The following is a 23,295-nucleotide window of genomic DNA, read 5'->3' on the forward strand; positions in this document are numbered from 1 at the left end:
TCTCGACTGGCTGCAGTATATGCATAATCCTTTAATGGGTGCCTTTGCTTTTCTTGACCTATTAATGGCTTGAACTGTGTAGTATCAATTTGCATAGGCTCTGCCTTAGATACTTGGTCTTCTTGGCCGGTTGGGTCTTCAAAAGTCTTTGTCCTACTTGAATTCAAGGTGGTCCCTCGATATCTTCCTTGTCTTCTCTCAAATAGGCGGTTGTCACATTTAATTTTGCTTGAGAGAGAAATTACTAAGTGCATACACCTTTGTCATAATGAGCAAAAGAATGGAATTGACTAATAAAATAATCCTCATGCCATGTTAGATTGCATGTGAGTTGCGAAATTCTGATGCATGTACTAAGGTGGACCTTGACCCTTGGTGCAGATTTCTAATCCTTGTTGTAGCTACTCTTGCTCTGTCTACTTCTCCAAATGTGGCAGAGAACTCTTATATGAAGGCCTTAAAATCATATAGCAATGGGGATTCCTTCTCAAGCAAGGGAGCAAACCAAGAGAGGGCTATACTACTTGAGAGAAGAGTTCCTACGAGGCCAACCCGAGAAGCATCATTTGGATAATGATTTAGTCGCATACGTATAAACAATTGTATATGTTGGAGGAAATCTTTGAATTTTGACCTTGTGCATCAAATTTCTTTGAAAGATTGACCTTTGGTTCTTTCTTATGTCGATCATGAGCTCAATTCTCTACATTTGCTTTAGTTCTTCTCAACCATTTGGTGTGCTCTTGGAAAATGGTGTATGTAAGGTTCAATGGTATTTGTGATTGGCTGCCAACTCATTGCAAATGGAAATTCTGGTAGTGTCTTGTTTGCTTTCTTGGGAGGACATTTGGAGAAAAGAATTAAGTTTAATCACATCGCTCGCCTTGAATTGGTCTCAGGCAGATGCCACCCTCTTGCCTTGAGGCGCATTGATGTCTTTTCTTATCATCAGATGGGTCTTTTGGGTCCCTTAGGGCTCCTATGATCTATGGGGCAAGGTCTCTTAGACTTTTGCAAGACCTCCAACCCTTTTGTCCTAGATTCTGATTGTCCTTGGCAGAATCGGAAAATTGCAAGGTGTTTGAGTTTCTAATCTTCTTCGGTTAATTATATTTATCATTTCATGGTCAGAGATCACTTGTGGTTGATTGCCCAAGCCTATACACTTTGGGGATTGCACAAATCTAAAGCCTGGTGGAAATTGACAATGATGCAGGGATGGATTAAGAAGAGGCCATTCAAATGTAAGGTTCTCATTTGGAGTGTTAGTGGGTGGTCTCCCCCTTGCATTGGCTCTTCATCGCAGGGGTATTTTTAATTTGAATTGTTTCTTCTGTACCACTGTAGTTAAGTCTTCCCGTCATAGATTCATCTTGTGTTCTTTTGCTTAGAAAATTTGGGCCTTCCTTTCTAACATTTGTCATGTTGTGGTGGGGACTAGAATGTGTCCTTTTGATTGGGTCTTTGACAAGGCTAAACATCATGGTTCCGGCACAACCTCATAGGAAGATTTTATTTCACTTCCTCAGATTTTGGGGTTGCTAAGATATTTGGGTCACTCGCAATGCATTCATTTTTTATGCCATCTTGGGCATTCAGTGTCATGTTACAAAGCTTAAGGGATTTCTTCAGTGGCAGCTTGATCTTATTCATCACGCTAATATTTTGACCAGAGATGACCTAGTACCTTGGCATTGGGCAGTCTCTTCAGTGACCTTGCCCTGACTTTTGTACTCTTTTTTGTGCTTTGTCGCGTGTCTTTTGTACTCTTTTAGACACTTGATATAATACAAGCACTCATTACTGATTGAGAGAGAGAGAGAGAGAGAGAGTATATTAACGTCTCTAAAAGGCCAATGTGGCCTGTGATACCAAAGCAGTACATACAATGATGGTGTGTTTCTCATCTAGAACGAGAAAAAAGATGAAAAACATGCCTATAAGACTGAAAAGGAAATGAAATAGTGTCCCATAAAAGGGAAACATGTCAGTGATCTGAAAGTGAGAGTAGAGAAAGGAAAACTCTCCATCAATGATATGTCTGTTCTCTAGGGAGGTGTATCTCTGCATAGCTGAGGCGTCTTGGCATCTGTCTCCTGTGGCGCTCAATGATGGCTTTAATTTGTCTGTGGTGTGGATGTCTAGGCCTTCGTCCGGGTGGACGTGGGCGCCTAGACCGGCTAAGTGCCACTGCTCTATCCAAAGGGACACCTACAAAAGATCAGGTCCAATGATGATGTACTCCTGTAGGCTGTGTAGCAGTAGTAGTGGTATCTGCCATACTCTGTCGTGTATCCATGAAAAAGTCAGTGACTGCTCTCTGTCTATGTGAGCCGAGCTGTGGGGGCCTCCAACTCCGTAGAATTGTTGCTCTGCGCCTCTGGAGCTCCAAGAGGAAAAATCCCAAGCATCTCTGATCCTCATACTGCATGATCCATCTCAGGGGTCCAAAACCCTCTCGAAACAGACAGTGGTATCTACCTTGTATGTTGTAATATACAGTGCATCAGCAGATGTAGTGTTCCTCTGTCTCTGGCTCTCTGTCGCATAGTGGGCATATGCGTTCTTCTGTCTGTATACCCTCCCATCTGCCTGTCTCAATCCTCAGGTGGTGGGATGAGGTGCGGATCTGACCAATAGCTGTGCGTAGTCCATGAGGCAGCTGTGTGTCCATGTAATTGGGTCGGGTGATGAAACCATCCTCAGATACCTGGAGGAAGTGGATCTGGTAGTGTGCCATCCTCGTGCCATGGGGCGAGGGGGGTCGGATCCAGGTCTTCTCCGTATCTAACTTCAGTATGTTTGCTCTGATCACATGGTTTAGCTCTGATCGGCTTAGGTCAAGTGTAGGGCAATCCAGGCTATAGTCAAAGGGCGGTAGTCTGTCAATCTGCAGACCATGTAGACGCATCCATGTACTCATCTGAGCATACCAACAGTGTCTGTCACCGTCTGCTGCTAGTTGTCTAGAAGAGGCCAGGGCTAGCTGTGGGTATCTATCTTGGGGGAGCTCCCATAGTCTATGTATGAAAGTCACTGCCTGAACCAAGGCCTCAGCCACCATGGGTGATGCCCCCAACTCAGCTCTGATAATCTCATGTGGGGTCGAGCTCTTCGCTCGTATCATGCGTGAGATCATCATGACCAGTGGTCTTTCCATATGCTCCCATCCATCATAGTATTCCTTCTCTGGTCCATCCTGGTCTCCCAAAGGCTGTCTCCTCGTGTGAAATAGACTCGGACCCCAAATAGCTGCCCCATATAGGAGTGTGGGTGTAACCAAGGTGTCAAAAGGCCACAGTTTGGTGCGCGGCTCATGAAATTGTATGTGAGCACATTGCCTCTCCAATGCCCCTAAGGCTGCATATGCTTTTGCCAAACGAGCCTCTGATGTCTCTCTCCAAGAGAACTGTGGTCCCTTCAATGTGACCCCCAAATAAACATACTGCCTAACCATCTTCACTGGCTCTCCGTCAAAAGTAAACTGGTGCTCAGCTCTTGTCACCCAAGCAGCTGAAGTGTTAAATACCATAACTTTAGTTTTCCCAAGGTTCACCATAACTTTAGAGAGAGAGAGAGAGAGAGAGAGAGAGGCCTAGAAAAGGCCAATGTGGCTTATGAGACAAAACCAAAATAATGTCATCTCATCATGAAAGTGAAAAAGTTCCATCCTAATATAACACTAATATCTAAAGATCTCCAAGTCTGAAATCTGTGTGTACAAGATATCTAGATACAATAAGTCCTCTGTGAATCTCAAGGCCAGCACATGATCCTGGCAATGATGTGGTCCAGGGTCACTCTGCTGATGCTGTGGTCTGCATGTGCGCGCGCACACACCCACATAGAGCAATCCTATGGAAAAAAGAGATTCTTTTGCATGTTGGCTGAAAGGGCAAATAGTGCATAACATTGTGATTTAATACAATTTCCATTAACGAAAAAGAGAGAGACTCCCAACCAACTTTTGTTTACAGGCCACTGTTGATCTCAACATTGTTCAAGGTCATATAAAACTCTTGAAGGGGAAAATGTCTCAACTGCAACAGGAGAGGCAATTTTATAATGGTTTATACCAAAAGCTAAATAAGGAGCTGCAAACATGGGAACAAGACATTGATCAATGTGTTTTCAACATGAATGGCATGTATATGGACAGGAATGAATACCAAGAGGAAATATCTGGTAATTATGAAATCTTGCCACTATGGTTTTTGGCATATGCTTGCATGAAATGTACAAATATTTTGAATTTATTTAACTAATAGCAAGACGTGTTCTTTTGAGACAATTGTAATGTGAGACAGTGAGGAATATATGTATGAACTAAAATTTTGTATTTATTTACAATGATTTTGATTATCTTTATCCAAAATGATTCATGGTTTTTCTCCTTGAAGACCTACTTGACATGGATGAGAATAAACTCAATTATCTTCAATGGCTTGCAATGGAGGGCTGGACAACTCAAGATGACATTAATTTTACCGAACTGGGGTCTAGTCAGCTATCGGGAACCAAGACTGAAAATGTTGAGACTTCTTCACAGAAGCAAAATCTGCATGAGACACAAAAAGATAATGAAGCTCGTGTATGGGTTCTGTTTCCAATAAATAGCAAATGTTATTTACATTAATTTTGTTGTAATGATTAAATGCATATGTGTGATGAGAAGTTTTAGGAGAGCTATGTTATGTGGTTAAGTAATAGAGCTATATGGGCTATTCTTTCTTGTTTCTAATTAAGAATGCGATATGAAACTAAAGAATGTGCGAGCTAACTTAGATGCTTTGAAAACCACAATGGTCTTAAAAGACAAAGTTTAGTGCTATATCATGTTATCTCATGTAGACAAAGAGCTAATATGTGCATAAGATAGAGGTGCTACAGTGAGTCTTATTCATGACGAGCTTCTCGATAATGTGCTCAAAATGGTGACCGAATGGTGCTTATTGGGAGATCTATAGGGTATCTCTCAATGCTGCAACAGCTCTATTAGAAAATAGGCCCAAGGATCACTCATTTGATTGTCTCATGACGTCACCTAGAGCTCATTGTCTTTGCCACATAAATCCAACCTGTACACAAGCCAAGAATAAACCATATTTGCATGGGAAGAGAAAATGTAAGGGGATGTGCCGTTTTTGTAGCCGTCAATTGTAATCGTGCAAAATGTGGTAAAAAATTACAAGTTTTCCAGCTAGAAAAAAGCTAATAAGATCGATATGACTCGCCTACAAAGTTTAATGTTAGCTGAGGGATGGGGACCCCGTCATATACCGGGAGTGCAATAGAAAACTTAAAATTCGATGAGCTCTTTCCTTAGCTTAGAATGTCTTGGCCCATAACTGTACATCAAAATCCTTGCTGTTGGGTATAGCCCTTAGCAATTGTCAATAGGACCATGTGACTTTCTTTTAATTTTATAAATCCATTTGGTACCTATTGCACGCTTTCCAGGAGGCAAGCCACACAACTCCCAAGTTTCATTTTGATGGATGGAATCAATTTCTGCCTTCATTGCTTTCACCCAACAATCATTTGAAAAAGCATCTTTGTAGCATAAAGGTTCTTCATTGCATGTTGTAGCCACCAATGCACATGCAAGAAATTTACCTTGTTCTTTGAGAGTAGAGGCTTGTGTGCAGGCAGCCAAAGGAAGACACTGCTTGTTGTCTTGAAGCATGTCGAGCAGCGAACGAAGGACTCTTTTGGGCTGCTGAATTTCAGCCCTTGTGTGCTCCGAATAATCAGCAATAGTGGGCTGCTCATGGGATAAGGTATCAGGCTATTGCTGTTGTGGCTCTAAGTTAAGCTGATTCAGCTACTGTAATGTATTTGGAGATGGTGGAGATGAAGGATAAATAGAAAAATTAGCCGTGGAACCATTATGGAAGAGTGGTAATAGGATGCCAAGGATGTCTAAAGCATCAATAATAGGCTGTTTTTGATAGTCTAACAAAGGATGAGAAGCATTTTCAGCAAAGATAACATCTCGATTGATAATAATCTTGCCAATAGAAGGTTGATAGAGCAAGCACTCATTACTTTCAGCACTACACCAAATAAATATGTAGCGAACAACCTTATTATCCAACTTGTGCCTTTTTTGAGAAGGCACTTGAGCATAAAAATTGTTCAGAAAGATATCCACCCCCTTGTTGTTGTGAAGGGTCTGAATGCGAAAGCTGCTTTGGTTTTTCACCATGCCAATAAAATTCTTGAAGCAAGAGAAGACTTCAGACGATTTCAAAGTTCAGCCCATCTTCCCAAGTGAATTGAGATTTGTCATCAATAAAAGTGACAAAATAGAGGAATCCACCAAGAGATTTGGTTTGTATAGGACCACAAACATCATTGTAAAGGAGGTGAAAAATAGATGGAGAATCAATATGAGAATCCTTGGAAAAGAAAAACCGGTCCATCTTACCAAGTAAGCAGCCTTCACAAATGTGATTCGATGGTAGGTGCATTTTTGGAAAATCTTTGACCATGTCCTCTAAGTGGAGTTTCATCAATGCACGATAGTTAATGTGGCCAAGCCTTTGGTGCCATAAATGTGTATCATGAAAAGATTCCCTTGTTAATAAGGCACGATCAAAGGGAGTTTCATCGAGTTGCTAATCATGTGTATCAAAATAATAGAGGCCTTTAGTGAGGGTGCCTGTCAATACAATGGAAAAAGGAACTTGATCACCATATGCCACAAATCGAGAGCCATCGAAAATGACTTGAAGCCCTGAAGTTACAATGGCTGAAATATCAATAAGATTCTTATTAATTCCTAGCATAGAGAATATCTTGGAATGTTAAAGGAGTGCCCGAAATAGAAACAACTTGCACATTACCAATGCCTTTTACTGCATAAGAGACACTATTGGTACACATAACTGTGCCTCCCTTAGGTACATTATAGAGATAGATGAACATAATGCTCGATAAGAGGTGACGCACTTATAAGCACCGTTGCCAAAATACCAAGTAGGAGCCACATCAGTGATAGAAAACTAAGTATCATGAATAGAAGGATTGCATTGACATTGAATGTAAAAATTATAATCCTTAAAGTGAGTAGAGTTCACGGTCTTAGGTGTGATAGCAAGATTGATCTCCTTCTCCAGTGCAATGTGCTTCTGATATTTAGTGATGTCATGCTCCGTCTTTTGACAATAATTACACCTCTTGGTTTTGTTGAATGTACCTTTCAAAGGGTTGGAAGAGGATAGACCAGCATGGGAGAAGGTCTTTGATGTAGAAGGTGTGGAAGTAGAAGGATGACCAGCATGAAGATTTGTTGATTTTTTATCAATAGGCTTGTTTTTGGCTTTAGGTTTGCCCTTTCCACGATGATGGGTGGAAAAGGCTTGTTCATTCACCAAAGTTGTGTTGTGGTTGAGATAGCTCTATTCTTCATGCAACAAAAGAGAAACAAGTTGGTCGAAGGTATAGATAGTGTGGCAACCCATAGTTACCAACCGCAAAGTGGTAGCAAAACCTTGATAAGATTCAAGTGGACATTAAGAGTAATTGAAACAAGTTGATTATTTGGGACAACATCAATATGCAATAACTGCTCTCGAAGATCTTTGATGCTAGTGAAATAGGCATTCATGTTGCCTCCTTCCATGTGAACATCTTCTAGTTGCTTATGCAACTAAGCAACTTGCACTTTATTGCACACTTGATACAAGGAGGCAAGTTGATCACATGCATCCTTGGTTGTCTTGCATGATTAGATATGTGAAAATATACTTCCCTTTATGAATAGGATTATTCAGGTATGTGCTTGGGCATTAGGACAGTCCCATCGGATATGCCCTTCAGTGGGAAGCGTTGCGGTAGAGAAAGATCACTTGGAATCATGATAGCCACCCCTTGATGTGGACATTGGGAGGTGGTTCTAGCATTTGAGAAGCTGGCCATTGTTCGATGCCAGTCACAATATCCCATAGATTCTTTGTGACAAGAACATGTTACATCATACATGCCCACATAGGATAATTGGTGCCATTGAGCTTGTCATTGGCGCTATGCATGCACAACAAATCATTGTTATTGTTGGCTATGAGTGAAAATCAGCAAGAAAATGATAATTTCCAAGTGAAGAGAGAGAAACTAGATCCCCGAATAATGATGAACCATTGATAAAAGAGTAGCTGGCCGCTTCGGTGGAGTCGAGTAATGTGAAAGTAATATTTTTCTCTTGCTATTTTCCTACTAAGGAGAGAAAATGTGTTAAAAATAATAATTTTCTGAAATAAAATGTTACTCCAACAAGGTGGCAATCTCAGCAATATGCTGAAAAATGGCTGGCAATGCTCCAATGATGCAAACACAAGTAGAATTTCAGAATTTTCACCCACTAAATGCGGTCGAATAGTTTGAATCTTTTTCAATGTCAAGGAAAAAACATGATCACCAGCCAGATAATACGATTTTTGAGCATTTTGAGGCCAAAGAAAATGATTTGAGACAAAAGCCCAAATTTCAAGTGTCTCGAAGGTGAAATTGGGCAAAAGCCCCAAATTTTACTAGAAATTTGAATAAAGTGATTACCCAATTGATTTTGAATGTCATGCCTGAAGCTAAATTAAGCCTTGATTTTGATAAAATTTATTCAATTTTAGAAAAGTCCCAAAATTTTTGAATAAATTTGGAAAATTGAGCTTGAATAGAGAAAAGGCCGAAATTTGACCAGAAATTTTGAAGTTTCTTCTGTGAAATTTGACCTAGTTGGAGCTGAATGTCACTAAAAGATCACCTTTGGATGAATTGGGCTCAATTTCAATGAAAAACGTTGAATTCTTGAAAAACCCCAAATTTATTGGTGAAATTTGGGCAAAACTTGGCCAATTCGATGAAATTTATTGATTGGGACCAGATTTCTTGAATTCAATGATTGGGTGATTTTAGTGAAAATCCCCAAATTTGTCTCAAATTGTGCTTGGGAAGAGGCTTATGTGTGAACTAGGTCTTATTGGTCGAGTAATAAATGAATTAATAAATAGTAAACCTTTTGATGCAGGAAACTTGATAAGAAATGATATGTTGGCTGAATTAAAGGCAAGGTGGTTGCTCTACGTGGCAAGTGCGATTGGTTTGACATGATGGGTCAGTCGGTAGGATCAGGGCATGTCAGCAGGAAGATGGCTATGGTCACAATCAGGGAGACAATGAGATCGGCAGGGTGTCAGAATAGCTTGGGAGAGTGTCGGCTTGCAACAGGTGGCATTGAAGGTGTGTAGGGCAGGGCATGACTATACGACAACAGGTGGTGGACTACAGCCTGTGACCATGAACAAGTTTCAACTTTTGGAAGATTGTTGCAAATTGTGATTGTTTCTCCCTCCCATGATAATAGCCTTGATTAGTCACTCTGCCAAGAATGACCAAAACAGACCCCCTTTGAAACCATGTGCCAATAGAACAAAAATGAGCATAAAAGTTTTAATAAAGAGATTGTCACTCAACCTGAGGACTGCAGGCAGAAAACTCTCTTTTTTTCTCTGTAATAGGTAAATGTATTAATTATGAAAAAAGTACAAGACTGCAGGATGGCTGTAGGCCATCATGCACAAAAAGATACAAAGTCAGGGCAATGGAATAGAGGAGATTGCCATATGCCAAGGAACTAAATCCTCTTGAGGGAGAAGATCAGCAAAGACAAAAGCATTCTGAGTGACCCAGTTATGCCAACCACCCCAAAACCTGAAAAAATAAAACATAAGCTTCATATGTTGTTATGATGGGGTGAGATATTTTGGCTTGGCAAAAATCCACTCCAAGGGGTGCAGTAATGGACCAGTCACAATTCGCCAAAGATTCGAGAAGAAAGTCCTGATTTTCCTAGCTAAAGGATGGGAGATAAATCTATGAATGAGGACTCCACAGTGGTTGTGCAAAAGAAGCAGCTGCCATTCGATATTTGGTGCTTGGAACGAGCTGAGGCAAGGGGCAGCTCACCAATGATCACTCGCAAAAGACAGATCTTGCATTTGAAGGGTGTCTTATTTAGCTAGCTCTCCATGATAGTCATCTTCCAGAAGACCTTAGATTTATGCATAGCCCAAGTCACATTGGTTTTATGGACCAGCCAATCCTTAATCGTGAGGTGATAAACTTGGTTAGATAAAGCCTTCTGAAGGGTAAGATGGCCAGGAAGGTCCCAGTCCTGCTAGGGACAATCAGGGACGGGTGTAGGAGAGGGTTGCATAGGCTCTAATATCTTGTCTAGTTGACCCCATAACTCATGATACCCATGGTTGTGTGGAAGGACATGAACTCCCCATGGCTGACGAGAATGGCATCAGCAAATAGGAGTTAGACCCAAATGCGCTATACCCCAAAATTTGGGGCGATTCTCCTATTTCTCATCCCAAGATAGTAGTCACAACACAACCAGCAGCTCCAGCTGAAAAGAATTAGCCATCGAGCGATCCTCAACAGGATGCCAGCACACCTTTCAAAGCACCAAGCGCCAAGAACAAACCAAATGATTCACCAAAGAGGAAGGTGCCAAAAAGTGGGCATTAGAGTTAAGAAGGTACCACCATGAAGCTTATATGCTAGTATTATGATGGACGAGTCTCGATGTTCCAAGAAAAAATGGGCAATAAAGACCTAGGGGTACTGTATACTATGATATCTAAGGCTGCTACCAAAGCCCTCCTTTAAGGAGGGCTTTGGACCATTGAGATGGGTGATGGACTATGAGGACCAGAGATGTCTGGGTTTTTTCTTATTGGAGCTCCAATGGTGCAAATTAGTATTGTTATGAGATCGAAGCCAATCCTAGCCACGCCCACCCCTCCAGAGAGTAGTTACAGACTTTTTCAGTATAGCTAACCCCTTAACCATCACCACTTGAGATACTACATCTTCTACTGATAGGCGCTATCGAGGGGCATCATCAGATGGCATCACAGTAGATGGAGTTACAACGTTATGCAGAGCACGACGCCCTAGGGCACCTGCTCGGCAATGTAGGCATGCTCCTATGCGACACATTTGCGCCACGATTGCTTGCTACAGATGAAGATTACCACGCGGACTCAGTCGGGGATAGCTGGTAGAGTTTTGGTGGGTTCCATAGACTGAGAGGGAGATACTCTATACTCTTTCCTTATTTTTCATTTCTCATTTCAGTTTATCATGTAGATCTAGACATAATTTTGTTTTTTTTCTCTGATGAGAGATACTGATACCAGTTGTATTGGTTATGGTCTTATAGGCCATCCTGGCCTTCTAGAGATGTTAATAGATCTTTTTTTTTCTGTGATTAAGTGTATATTAATGAATGGAGATATTTACATCAGGCCTTCAGGTCAACCAAACAAAAGGTGACACGTCACAGAAAAGTCAGACACAAATCATCAAGATTCTAACACGCAAATATCATACAGAAAGGACAACTGGTGTGGAGTGAACAATATCCAGCTAGGGAGCAGCAATGTTTGGAAGAACCAGATCAGTTGAAATCGGAGATCTGCCATAGCACTAAACCACGAACATGGGCGACATGACTAGGGATGCCTGAGGCCAAATAAAAAATAAAGGCATTCCAAGTACGCCAAATATGCCGCAGAGCGATCCATCCAGGGAAATGGAAGAGGCAGGAACAATCTAATTGCAAAGCAGACATAGAAGTCATTCTTTCCTATAATCCATGAACGGGATGAAATCCGCTGGTGAGTCACCGAGAACCATACATGGGAGACAAAGCTCCAAATCTGTCGAGCAACAAGGCAAGAGACAAAGAGATGAAGCAATGTCTTGTCACATGTAGTGCAAAATATATAGTGAACATGAGAGATCTTGCTAGTACACAATGCATCCCCAGTTGGAAGACCCCCATGACAGTTATTATCATACATGGCTTCCGCTTGGGCCAACAATTTGTATTTAGCATATTCCTCCTCCTAAAGAGATTGAACTCTACATTTCAACCATTCAATGCATGTAAGCAAGTAATTAGTGGTATTCACTGATGACTGACACATAGACAACGAGTGAGCCAACAAAGTTTGCGAATGCTGTAATTCAACTCGAAAAGAAGAAGCATGCTGAATACCATACTGATGGGACAACCCTCATGCATTGTCCCTAAAAACAACCCATGCTTCCATCCCTCCAGATAGAACCCTCAAGCTAAAAGAAGCAATCAATTGCTGGATACATTCCAAAAACTGATTTTGCAGCAGAAAATATTGGTTGAAACGAAGTTCTTTCTTTCTTTCTTTCTTTTTCGTGAATAAGAGTATATTAATGTATGGAAATATTTACATCAGGCCTTCAAGCCAACCAAACAGGAAGGAAACAACTGTAATGAAGCCATCAGGCTATCAGAACAACCATTCTACATGAGTACCACTAAGAGATCACAACGAAAGGACAACAGGAGTAGAGCGAATATAGCCAACCAGGAGCAACAATGTTAGGAAGAACTAGGTCAGCCGATATCATAGAAGAGATCTGCCATAGCACTAAACCACGAACACGGGCCACATGATCATGGATGCCTGATACCGAACACGGGCCATAGCACTAAACCACGAACACGGGCCACATGACCATGGATGCCTGATACCGAATCAAAAATAAAGGCATTACGAGTGCGCCAAATATACCACAGGGCTGTCCACCTAAGGAAATGGAAAAGACAGGAATAATCTGAAGGCAAATAAGACATAGAGGGCATGTTCCCCATAATCCACAAATGAGCAAGCATCCATTGCTGAGTCGGGGAAGACCACGCTCGGGAAATAAAACTCCAAATTTGTCAAGCAATAGGGCAAGAGACAAAGAGATGAAGCAATGTCTCATCACATGTAGTGCAGAATACACAACGACCAACATAAATCTTTTGAGCACTCAACACATCCCCAGTTGGAAGACCCCCAATGAGAAGCCTCCACATGAACACTTTACCCTGATATGGAACCTTAGATTTCCAAAGTTATATAAATCTTTCTTGCCATTTCTTTTTACTAACCCGAATATGCCATAATTTATTAACCTTTCCAATGATCCATTTCTTGGCCTCCACCATCTGATTATATATCTGATTAGCTGATCTCTTCTCGAAATCATCAGGAAGTATAATTATCCAGTCATGCCATGGTTGCAATGGTTGTAATGCTGAAAAGGGAGCGAACCTCTGAAGTCTGTCCTGTATGGACGACCAAATGTCACTAAATCTGTGAGGCATCCGGAAGTACCGACGAATATGCCTGAAAGAATAAAGACGGGGCTACCCAGGAATAACACCATCAAAGACAGTCCGCAACCCCAAAGGAGCCATCCGATTAAACTTGTGTGTTTGCAAATCTTTATCCGGCAAGTCCAACAACCTAGAGGAGGACGCCACATTGCGAAATCTAACATCTCCTGCCAGGATGCAATCAAATGAGAAAGGAGAAAAGACTGAGAGACCTTAATAGGCCTTGAGGAATTGAGCACATGCCACCAGGAGGCATGAATAACCGCGCTACCATGAGATATGCCAGTCTTTTCTATGAAAAATTTAGCAATATCTGACCAAGGATGACTTTGTACACATAGGGCCTGCAAAAGGGTTAGCCTCAAAGCAGCCATATGCAAGTTAACATCCAACAAATTTGCACCCTCTATCCTTTTCGGAGTAGTCACATGCTGCCACGAAATCCACACCTGTCCCAAACGATTGCCTTTCTTTTTCCACAACATGAATCTGATAGGCTGAACCAGTTCCAAAAGGGACTTCTTAGTCAAAGGAAGCAGTGGGCAGAAAACGAAATCATACTGATCATAATACACTGAGCAACTTTAAGTCGGACATGTAGAGGCCAGCCTTGAGATTTCCAGCACATAAACTTATCATGAATCAGGGAGCCCATCCAATCCAGCAAGGCATGAGGGGCTACCTCCACATCAATAGGATATCCCAAGTGTCTGGTTATATTTCCCCTTGAGATCACAATACCATGCCAGCCCAATGCCTGTAGATCATTCTCCGTACAAGAGAGAAGAGTTCTTTCTTTCTTTCTTTCTTGTGTGTGTGTGTGTGTGTGTGTGAACTGAGAATGCGGTGACTGTGAATGGCGTGATGCTCTGATACAATGAAGGCTGTCGTGATGCTGTGACACCTTGACTGTGACTGACGCGATGCTCTGATGCAGTAAAGGTTGACACAGTAAAGTACTCTGATAGCACAACAGGAATGCAGTGAACATGCAGGACAGGAATACAGTGAACACGCAAGAGTATATTCAGCTGTGAACATGCAGGAGTATATTCAGCTGTAAGCTGTGAACAAGCAGGGATGCTATAAATGAATGCTTTGGAGAATGAAACACAGGAATGCTGTGATGAATGAATGATATGATAAACATGCAGTAAATGAATGCTTTGGGGAATGCAACAAATGCTGTGAACATGCAGTAAACGAATGCTTTCTTTCTTTTACTATGACTGCACCTGTTTTATGACACTGCATTTCACTTGGACAGTGGTCTGATGCTACAGTCTCATTGAGACATGGTAGTGAACAGTGTGATCATTCAAGGAGGGCAGACAGTAAACACATACTGTATCACAGCAATATTGTAAGTAATACATACAATTGGATTGTTGTAACACAGCTGTATGAATTGCATGTACTGTATCACAGCAATAAACACATATAGTTGGATTGTTGTAATGCAGCAGTAAGAATTGCACATAGCAATATTGTGTCCAGTACTTGAATGCATTTGCAGTAGGGAGACCATACATTGCAAATATGGATGGGTATCACCAACAAAACAAGGTGACATCCTGGTGGACGAACAATCCTTCCAAACTCCACCAAAGCTCTATCAAATATGTGAACACAATGCACTCACACCCACAAGCATCAAAAGATGCTCCAAGGTTGCAAAAATATTGAAGACAACATGTAAGGGTGGTCTAGATGACATGAGGTCTCTCATAAGAGCTGAGGTTAAAGAGACATATGCATCAATATACATAACATGTATTGCAGGATATGAAGGTACACATGAAAGCAAGTATAAGTCAGTGAGAAAATGGGAAATATAGTGACATAAAGGCAGAATTATATGCTGAATGGTAGATAATATGGTGAAATTGGATACAAGTTGGAAAAACAAAATGGAAATGTTAAGGAATCACACTGATACATGCATAACAGCCAAAGACAAAGAAATCACTGAGCTACAATCTCAGCTAAATGCTTGCAAGAAAGGTATAGCAGCATATAAGGAGAAACTTGATACACAAAAGCTATTGTCAATGGCACTTGAATTCGAAAAAGAGATGGAATGCCTTAAGAAGGATATGTATACATGGACCGATGTAGTTGAAGGGGCAAAAAAATGTTGGGGTAAAGGCAATTGTGCCTATGCCGCCTTGTGTTTACTTCATACACCGTGACCGCACACCTGCACACTATAGGTGGTGAGCACCATCATTGTCACTTTATTCTTTTAGTGACTATTGAATAAGGGATGGCCGGTCACACATTGTCACTATTAGAGTTCCCACATACGGTGTCTCTCTCTTGCTCTCTTGCTCTATCTGCCATAGCTCTTACTTTGCTCTTTTTTCCACTTGTGTGCTTCCACTTACGCTCTATCTTTCAACTGGTATCAAAGCTAACCATTCAAGGGGCTTCTTCATCCTTTGTTTCAGCCCAAATTCGAAGCTTCAACTCAAGGTTTTATGGCAACCATTGTTTCTTTCTCCCAAGGTATGCATTGAGTCTTTTCTTCTCCCAACTTGTTCTAGCTTACCCGCGGTTTGTTGAGGAGATTCCTAGGGCTTAGCTAAGCCTTGTTTAGTGGTTATTAAGCTGAGGAGTACCCATTCTATCCATTTTGAGTGGATACAAAGCATGCTTCAGAAGTCATGGACAGCTATGATAGCTTGATAGCACTTTCATATTTTGGCCATAACTTTTGCATACGGTATCGGATTTAGGCATTCTATAGCTAGAAACAAAGAAGAGTGCAACAAGAGCTATATATTTTAGCTCTCACGAAGTTGATTTTGTGTAGTTTTTACTTCTTTGTTTCACACAAAACATAACAGTTTTGGTTTGGATAGCAAACAATGAGCTCCATTATACATGTTTAATGCCTCAGTGATGCTATTTTGGTGCCTAGATTTTATAGTTATGCTTTGGGATGCCATTTGGATTGTTTGGAGCTTGATTAGCTTAGTTTTGTAAAGATTTATTGTTGTTATAACAATTTGGACAACAAGCATATAATAGTAAACTTCATGTTTTAAATGCCTCTTATACCTACATAGTATTTTGGGTATTCTACATGTCTATGGTGATGTCTAGCGTTGATGTATGAGTCCCGATTTGATTATGACATACTTTGTCACTTCGATTTGGGCTACGTTTGATGTACTTGGGCTTTGGTCAGTTTCTTTGAGTACTCACGGACGGGTATTGTAGCTTTATTTGGATAGTTTTGCTCCTAGATGTATCTCTGATGCGCTTGGTCTTCCCGGATGCTTTGATGTATATGCCTTGAGCTTTGCTTGCTCACTATGCAATCCGGATTCGCTTCCAGTGGGAGATGCTTGTACTTGATAGAGCATGATTCTTTGAGAAAGTGTAACTCTTGGTTCATGTATATGCTCTTTTGTATGCTATTGGATATAGTTACCTCCACTCGTGGGTTGATTTGATTCAATATGCTTTGGACACCGGCACTTACCTTTGTCAGCAATTTGTCAATGATGTATATGCTTATGGGATGTATAGCTTATTAACACTTTGAGTTCATGATAGTCTTTGGTATCGGTGGTCTATGCTTAGTCGTTGCTAGTTGCATTCTTTGTATCCTAGTTGCTACTCGAATATTCGTGGCAATGGGAGCTTACTTTCTTGGCTATTTATCCACAGTTGGATATATATATAGTAATCTTTATTTCAGCATTGCTGTAATTACAGTTTTCATTATTGTCTTGGAGAGTAGATATTATACTTTGGCAGTCCATTGCTTGCAGTTGGTGGACAACTCTATACGTTGGTATTCCCTCCTATTTTGCCCTTGTTTTGGGGGTTGATTTGCAATCATTAAGCGCAGCCCATTCTCTTGGATTTTACATTGATATATTGTCATTATGATTGGTTCTTCGAATGATAGTGCTATTTTCAAGATTAAAAAGCTTGATGGCATAAATTTTACTTGCTAGAAGATGAAGATATGGCAAGTACTGGTCCAAAGTAGATTAGACCTTTGAAAACCAAGAATGTAAAGCCCAAAGGCATTGATTGGGATACTTGGGATGAGCGGATGAGCTACGTAAATCCACTCTTATATTATCATTGTTTAAACATGTTTGTTTTAATATTGTGGCACCTAAAGATAATACTTGGCAATTATGGGAATTTTATGACAAACAAAATTTTGCTTCACAAATGTATTGGTTGAAACAACTCATGGATCTTCGTATGAAGGAAGGGATTAGTGTATCTGCACATTTGAATAAGTTTCACTCTATTTTCAGGCGATTGACTTTTGCAGGGCATTGAGTTTAAGGATAATCGTTCTTCCTTGTTTTTGCTTGTGACACTTTCTGAGTCATGGGACACTTTCTGTACTGCCATGTGTACTAATATGCCTAAGGATGGTTTGAAACTCCACGATATTGAGGATGTCTTACTCATAGAGGAGATAAATAGAAAGAATGTGGATGCAGCCTGTACTTCTCATGCATTGAGTGTTAGGGGAAGACATGATGGTGAAAGCAGTAATGACTGCTGTAGTAGAGACTCACAAAGGTCTCAGTCTCGCATGTAGTCTCGCAATAAATCTCATGGGCGTAAGGCCTTTCTTACATGTTATTATTGTGGAAGGCAGTGCCATAAGATGCTTGGTGATAAGCGTAAGGAGAAAGACAAGGGCAAAGTGCAGGATAAGTCAGATGATCGTAGCATTGTTCCTAGTAAGTCCGGTGTGAAAATTAAGGAGATAAATACCTTGGAGTCTAAATTCGATGATGATTAGAACTTGGTAGCTTTTTCTCTTAATGCTAGTTAGTTGGTTGATGCCTCACTGCCCACTTTCTCTCAGTGTTAGTTGCTTGATTCGAGGGTTTTTTTCATATTATCCTGCATAGGGATTGGTTTCATTCCTAGAGTAGCATGATAGGTTTTATGAGACTAGGCATTGGATATTGTTGAAATTAGTGATATTTGACTGTAGTTTGCTTTAGGCAACACTTATGTTTTGCATGATGTACGCCATGTTTCGGCTTTGATCAAAAGTCTACACTCTGCTGGACAATTGGATCATGTAGGATATCATGCATCTTTTGGTGATTTTGCGTGGAAGATTACGTATGGGAATCTTTTCTTTGCTTGAGGTGGCAAGCATAATTGCAGGTCTCATAAGAAGTTTGGTTTTACGCACATGGGTGAGTCTCTAGCTCTTGTTTATTTTGGTGTATGTCGTTCTATGCCTTGTCAATCACTAGGTGGCGTGAAGTGCTTTATGGTTTTTATAGATGATTATTCACATAAGGTTTGGCCATATCCCATAAAGCAGAAATCAAATACATTGGCTACCTTTCAATGTTGACTTGCTCTTGTTGAGAATTGAAAATAGGCTAAAATATCTGAGGTTAGATAATGGGGGTGAATGTGTCTCTAAAGCATTTGAGTAGTTTTGCAATGAGCGGGTATTAAGTGTTAGATGACCGTCCCTTACATCCCACCCTAGAATGGTGTTGCAGAGTGCATGAATAGGACGATTCAGGAGAGAATCCATAGTATGCTTAACCTGGCAGGCTTACCATAAAATTTTTGGGTTGAGGCAGTTATTACTGCTGTACACTTGATAAATAGATCCTTATGCACTACTATTGGTTGTTAGGTTGTAGAGGGCGTATGGTTTGGAAAACTTCGGTTATCATTTACGTATCTTTGGATGTGAGGCTTTTTGCCATGTTTTCAAGGACAAATGCAATAAGTCGGATTCTAAAATAGTGAAATGTATATTTCTTAGTTATGGAGATGTAGCTGAGATAGGCTATCGCCTATGGGGTCCGCAAGCTAGGAAGGTTATTCGTTTCTATGATGTTGTTTTCCATGTGAGGAGAAGATGCATAAGTAGCTTGAGCAAGTAGTAGATTGGGTGATATTTTGAGAGGAGCCTCTTGTGATTATACAACCGGCTAGATTGTCTATAGGTGGTGTGAATTACTTTATGGTTTTCATTGATGATTATTCACATAAGGTTTGGGCATATCCATAAAGCAAAAATCAGATATATTGGCTATCTTTTAGCATTGACTTGCTCTTGTCGAGAACTAGTTTGGGTATAGGTTGAAATATCTTAGGTCAGATAATGGAGTTGAATATGTCTCCAAAGAATTCGAGCAGTTTTGCGATGAGCAGGTTATTAAGCGTTAGCTGACCATTCCTTATACCCCACCTGAGAATGGTGTTGTAGAGCATATGAATAGGAAAATTCAGGAGAGGGTCCATAGTATGCTTAGCCAAGGAGGCTTATCATAACATTTTTGGGTTAAGGCAGTTATTATTATTGTACACTTGATAAATAAATCCCCATGCACTACTATTGGTTGTTAAATTGCAGAGAAGGTATGGGTTGAAAAATCTTGATTATTATTTGCGTATCTTTGGATGTGAGGCTTTTTATTATGTTTCTAGGGACAAATGCAATAAGTTGGACACTAAATCATTGAAATGCATCTTTCTTGGTTATGGAGATGTAAGTGAGATGGACTATCGCTTATGGGGTCCACAGGCTAGGAAGGTCATCTGTAGCTATGATCTTGTTTTCCATGAGGAGAAGATGTATAAGCAGCTTGAGCAGGTAGTACGCATTGTGATATTTCAGGAGGAGCCTCCTGTGATTGTATAGCCAACTAGATTGTCTACAGATGGCGTGAAGTACTTTATGGTTTTCATTGATAATTATTCACTTAAGGTTTGGGTATATCCCATAAAGCAGAAATCAGATGTATTGGCTATCTTTTAGCATTGGCTTACTCTTGTTGAGAACTAGTTAGGGTATAGGTTGAAATATTTCATGTTAGATAATGGGGGTGAATATGTCTCTAAAGCATTTGAGCAGTTTTGGGATGAATGGGGTATTAAGCATCAACTGACCGTCCCTTTCATTCCATCCCAAAATGGTGTTGCAGAGCAAATGAATAGGACGATTTAAGAGAGAGTCCATAGTATGCTTAGCTAGGCAAGTTTACCATAACATTTTTAGGATGAGGCAATTATTACTACTATACACTTGATAAATAGATCCCCATGCACTACTATTGGGTGTTAGGTTGTAGAGGAGATGTGGTTTGAATAACCTCAGTTATTGTTGAGAGCTCACACTCAACTGCCAAGACCCACGGATCGCTTATTGTTCAAGCGTTTCAAGCGAGCACTAATGGCTACCTCTCACATAGCCGACGCGCTCTTCCTCTCTACGAGTGTAGTGAGCTTACCTTGATGCCCGATTGAGTTGCCTCCTCTCTCAAGCACTCCGGTAGCTCCACGATTCTTAATGCAAGCTCAAGCATTCTCAAGTCTCTTCCTCCAAGCTCTATCCTCCATAGCCGCGTGTGAGACAAGAGAAGAAAAGAGAAGGGAAGTAGAAGAGGAGATGGTGGAGAACTTCACCTCCTTGATCCCTCACCCTCACACACTCACTTTCTCGCACTCTCACACTTCAAGCACACCCAAGCAAGCAAAGAGAAGAGGAGAAGAAGAGAAGAGTCTCTTGTTGCCACACACCAAAAGAATGAGTTCTCATTCACTTTTTGAACTTTATATACATACCCTAAAATCCCATGGGTACCCATCCCCTTTTTTACATGACTGGCCATTATGGCAAGGTCCTTTTTCCCATTCCCTTCCTGTCTATTTCTTTAGTTTATGCTCGTCTACCCTTTTACAATTTGCACAAGAGAGAGCCTCGTGCTCTTTCTAAAATTTTTTTAGGCGCCTTTCACTTAAAAATATACTTTTGCCTTTAGCTTGATTTTAGAGGCAATCCTTGTGCCTTCGCTTGTTCTCTGTCCTGCTTCTTCCATTGCCTCTGTATTTTACTTCTTTTTCTTCCGTCTTGAGTTGGGGTTAATATTACCCCCCTTCTAGTATAGTGCCAGTCCCATGGCATTGATGTGGAGTGGTAGGAAGGAGGGATGGGTGTAGCCATGGTAGCTGTTTTGAGTGTGTATACAAGCCCTTGCAAGGGTTGGTGTTGGATGGATTGGCTTGTGAAATTGGAGATGAAGTTGGGGTGGGTTCCTCTTTGTTGCTGGCCGTGAGGGAATTTGTCCTTCAAAATTAAATATGGTGTTGGACGGATCCTTGTGTGGAGAGAGACTGGTGGGAGGATCCATTTAAAAAATTGAATATGGTGTTGGATGGATCCCTGTGTGGAGAGAGGCTGGTGGGCGGATCCATTTTAAAATTGAATATGGTGTTAGACAGATCCATCGCTTGGCCCTCCATGGTTGCCTTCTCTTGCACTGTTCCAAATGAGCTTCTTCATTCACTTTTTGATTGGGGCTGTCTTGGTCTCCCCCTGCTTTGTTTCGCTTGCATGGTGACAGTGTCGCGTAAGATGGGGAGTGCATTGCATGGATGATGGGGCCTCCAGAGCTGGTGATTGAGACCTTTTTTTGTACTTGAAAAGGAAAGAATGTGCATCACCTAGGGGTGTGCTCAATTTGTCGTGTGGTGCATGGTGCTCGTGCTACTGGGACAGGGAGCAAGTCCGTGTGTTGTCCCTTACTTGAGGACTCAGTTTGTGCATAAGGGAGGTGCGGTGCGTGTAGCTTAGGGTGACAGGTCTAACCATAGGCAAGTGCTATCTCCCTCAGTATGTCCTGCCCTTGATGTGCCCTAAGCATATGTAGTGGGGAATAAAAAAGGGCTAGGGGGTAACACGGAGCCGGCCGATCGAGGCCACCCAACGTGCCTAACTTGAGAACCCCTAGGTACAGTGATGTGACCTATGTGCAGTGCGCTGCGTCTTCATGTGATTTATCTTTCCACTTCCATTCTCTTTGTTTGCCTTTGTTTTGTACTTTCTTGGCATTGGTTTCTTTCTTTTCTCTTTTTCTCTTCGTCGTCTTCTTCTTCCCTTTTTTTTTTTTGGATAAGTTACATGGGCAAGACGAGATCTAAGCTTTGTTGTTGGAGTGGGGTGGAGAAGGGGGCCTAAGATACTTATTTAGAAATTGCTGACTCTACAAGTACCCCTTCAGATTCAGGCAGACTTGTAGAGTGGTGCTAGAGAGAAATGAATGATTGCAACGCGTAAAGAGGCTATCATTTATATATTCTAGAATGGATAAACAAAATGAGGGGAGAAAAGTGGCATGCATTATTAGTCGAGCCATGGTGCAGCTGTCTATAGCATTGGGATCAAAGAAAAGGGGTGGAAGGTTGCGTTTTTGTGGGGCGGGATTTTGCCTAAGTAGGATCCTAAGTAGCCTAAGGTAATTACATGTAGTAATGAATGCGGGGTCAGGGCAGGAGGAGGATTCATCTACAAAACGGACTATAGAGTCACCTAGAGTTTCGGGGTTGAAGCGAAGGGCCTCCTCCGGCGTGGTACAATTTGCATTGTAGATCACGTGAAAGTCGTACCGGCCGTGGACATTGGGATCAAAATCCACTCCCATTTTGTGGGGGTATGGCATGAATATTGGGTTGTTGCGCTCGAATGGGAGGGTTTTGCAGAACACCACCCAAATGTCCATATTTAAGTCACAGAGGCGCCTTTTGCATGTAGGCTAGCACTCATAGCCCGGCACTGATCTCGGGACCTCAAAAATTTTGTCTTGCCAAAAGTCCACATCCTTTGTGCCCAAGAGGGTGGGGTTCTGCTCTCTCTCCGTTAGCCATTTTTCCCCGAGCCTGCTTTTGATGTTGATTACCTCTTCCATCACCTTGACCAATAAAACCTGACGCAAGTTAGTAGGGAAGGGGAAGTTCAGGTTGAAGGGGTTTCTGGAGGCCTCTTGTTGTTCCCAGATCAGCAAATCGGCATGGAAGCTTGCTGGGACAGTATCGTGACGCGGTGGAATAGGTGCAGGTGGTACTTATATAGGTTTGGCCTTCAGCCTTTTCCTTGCATTCTCCACCATCTACTTCCTTTTTTCCTTGAGTGCAGCTCTTCTTTCTTCGGAGGTGTCCCCCTGCTGTTGGTCGTCTGGCTGTGATAGGGAGGGAGGTTGTGGGACTAATTCCTCTTCATGAGGTCCCATCTTGAAGTTCAATCTAGCCTCTTCCTCATGTCGGGCTTCGTGCTG

At 41.4% G+C, this 23,295-nt stretch overlaps 1 protein-coding gene and 1 long non-coding RNA gene across 3 annotated transcripts in view; one reads left to right on the forward strand and one right to left on the reverse strand.

Annotated features, from left to right (window-relative positions):
- LOC148036345 (uncharacterized) overlaps positions 1-23,295 on the forward strand; it is a 145,506-nt gene that overhangs the window by 73,587 nt on the left and 48,624 nt on the right. For both annotated transcript variants that reach the window (XM_087679135.1, XM_087679136.1), the window contains 2 exons: positions 3,978-4,185; positions 4,401-4,591. In XM_087679135.1, the coding sequence (XP_087535261.1) occupies positions 3,978-4,185; positions 4,401-4,591 (399 nt within the window). The remainder of the gene's footprint in view (positions 1-3,977; positions 4,186-4,400; positions 4,592-23,295) is intronic.
- LOC148036347 (uncharacterized) overlaps positions 4,407-23,295 on the reverse strand; it is a 67,599-nt gene continuing 48,710 nt past the window's right edge. The window contains exon 3 of the long non-coding RNA XR_015691017.1: positions 4,407-4,558. This is a non-coding gene — a long non-coding RNA (uncharacterized LOC148036347). The remainder of the gene's footprint in view (positions 4,559-23,295) is intronic.

This window comes from Lygodium microphyllum, chromosome 5 (genome assembly GCF_053477565.2).
Source record: "Lygodium microphyllum isolate KBCC chromosome 5, Lygodium_microphyllum_v1.1.10, whole genome shotgun sequence".
NCBI lineage: Eukaryota > Viridiplantae > Streptophyta > Polypodiopsida > Schizaeales > Lygodiaceae > Lygodium > Lygodium microphyllum.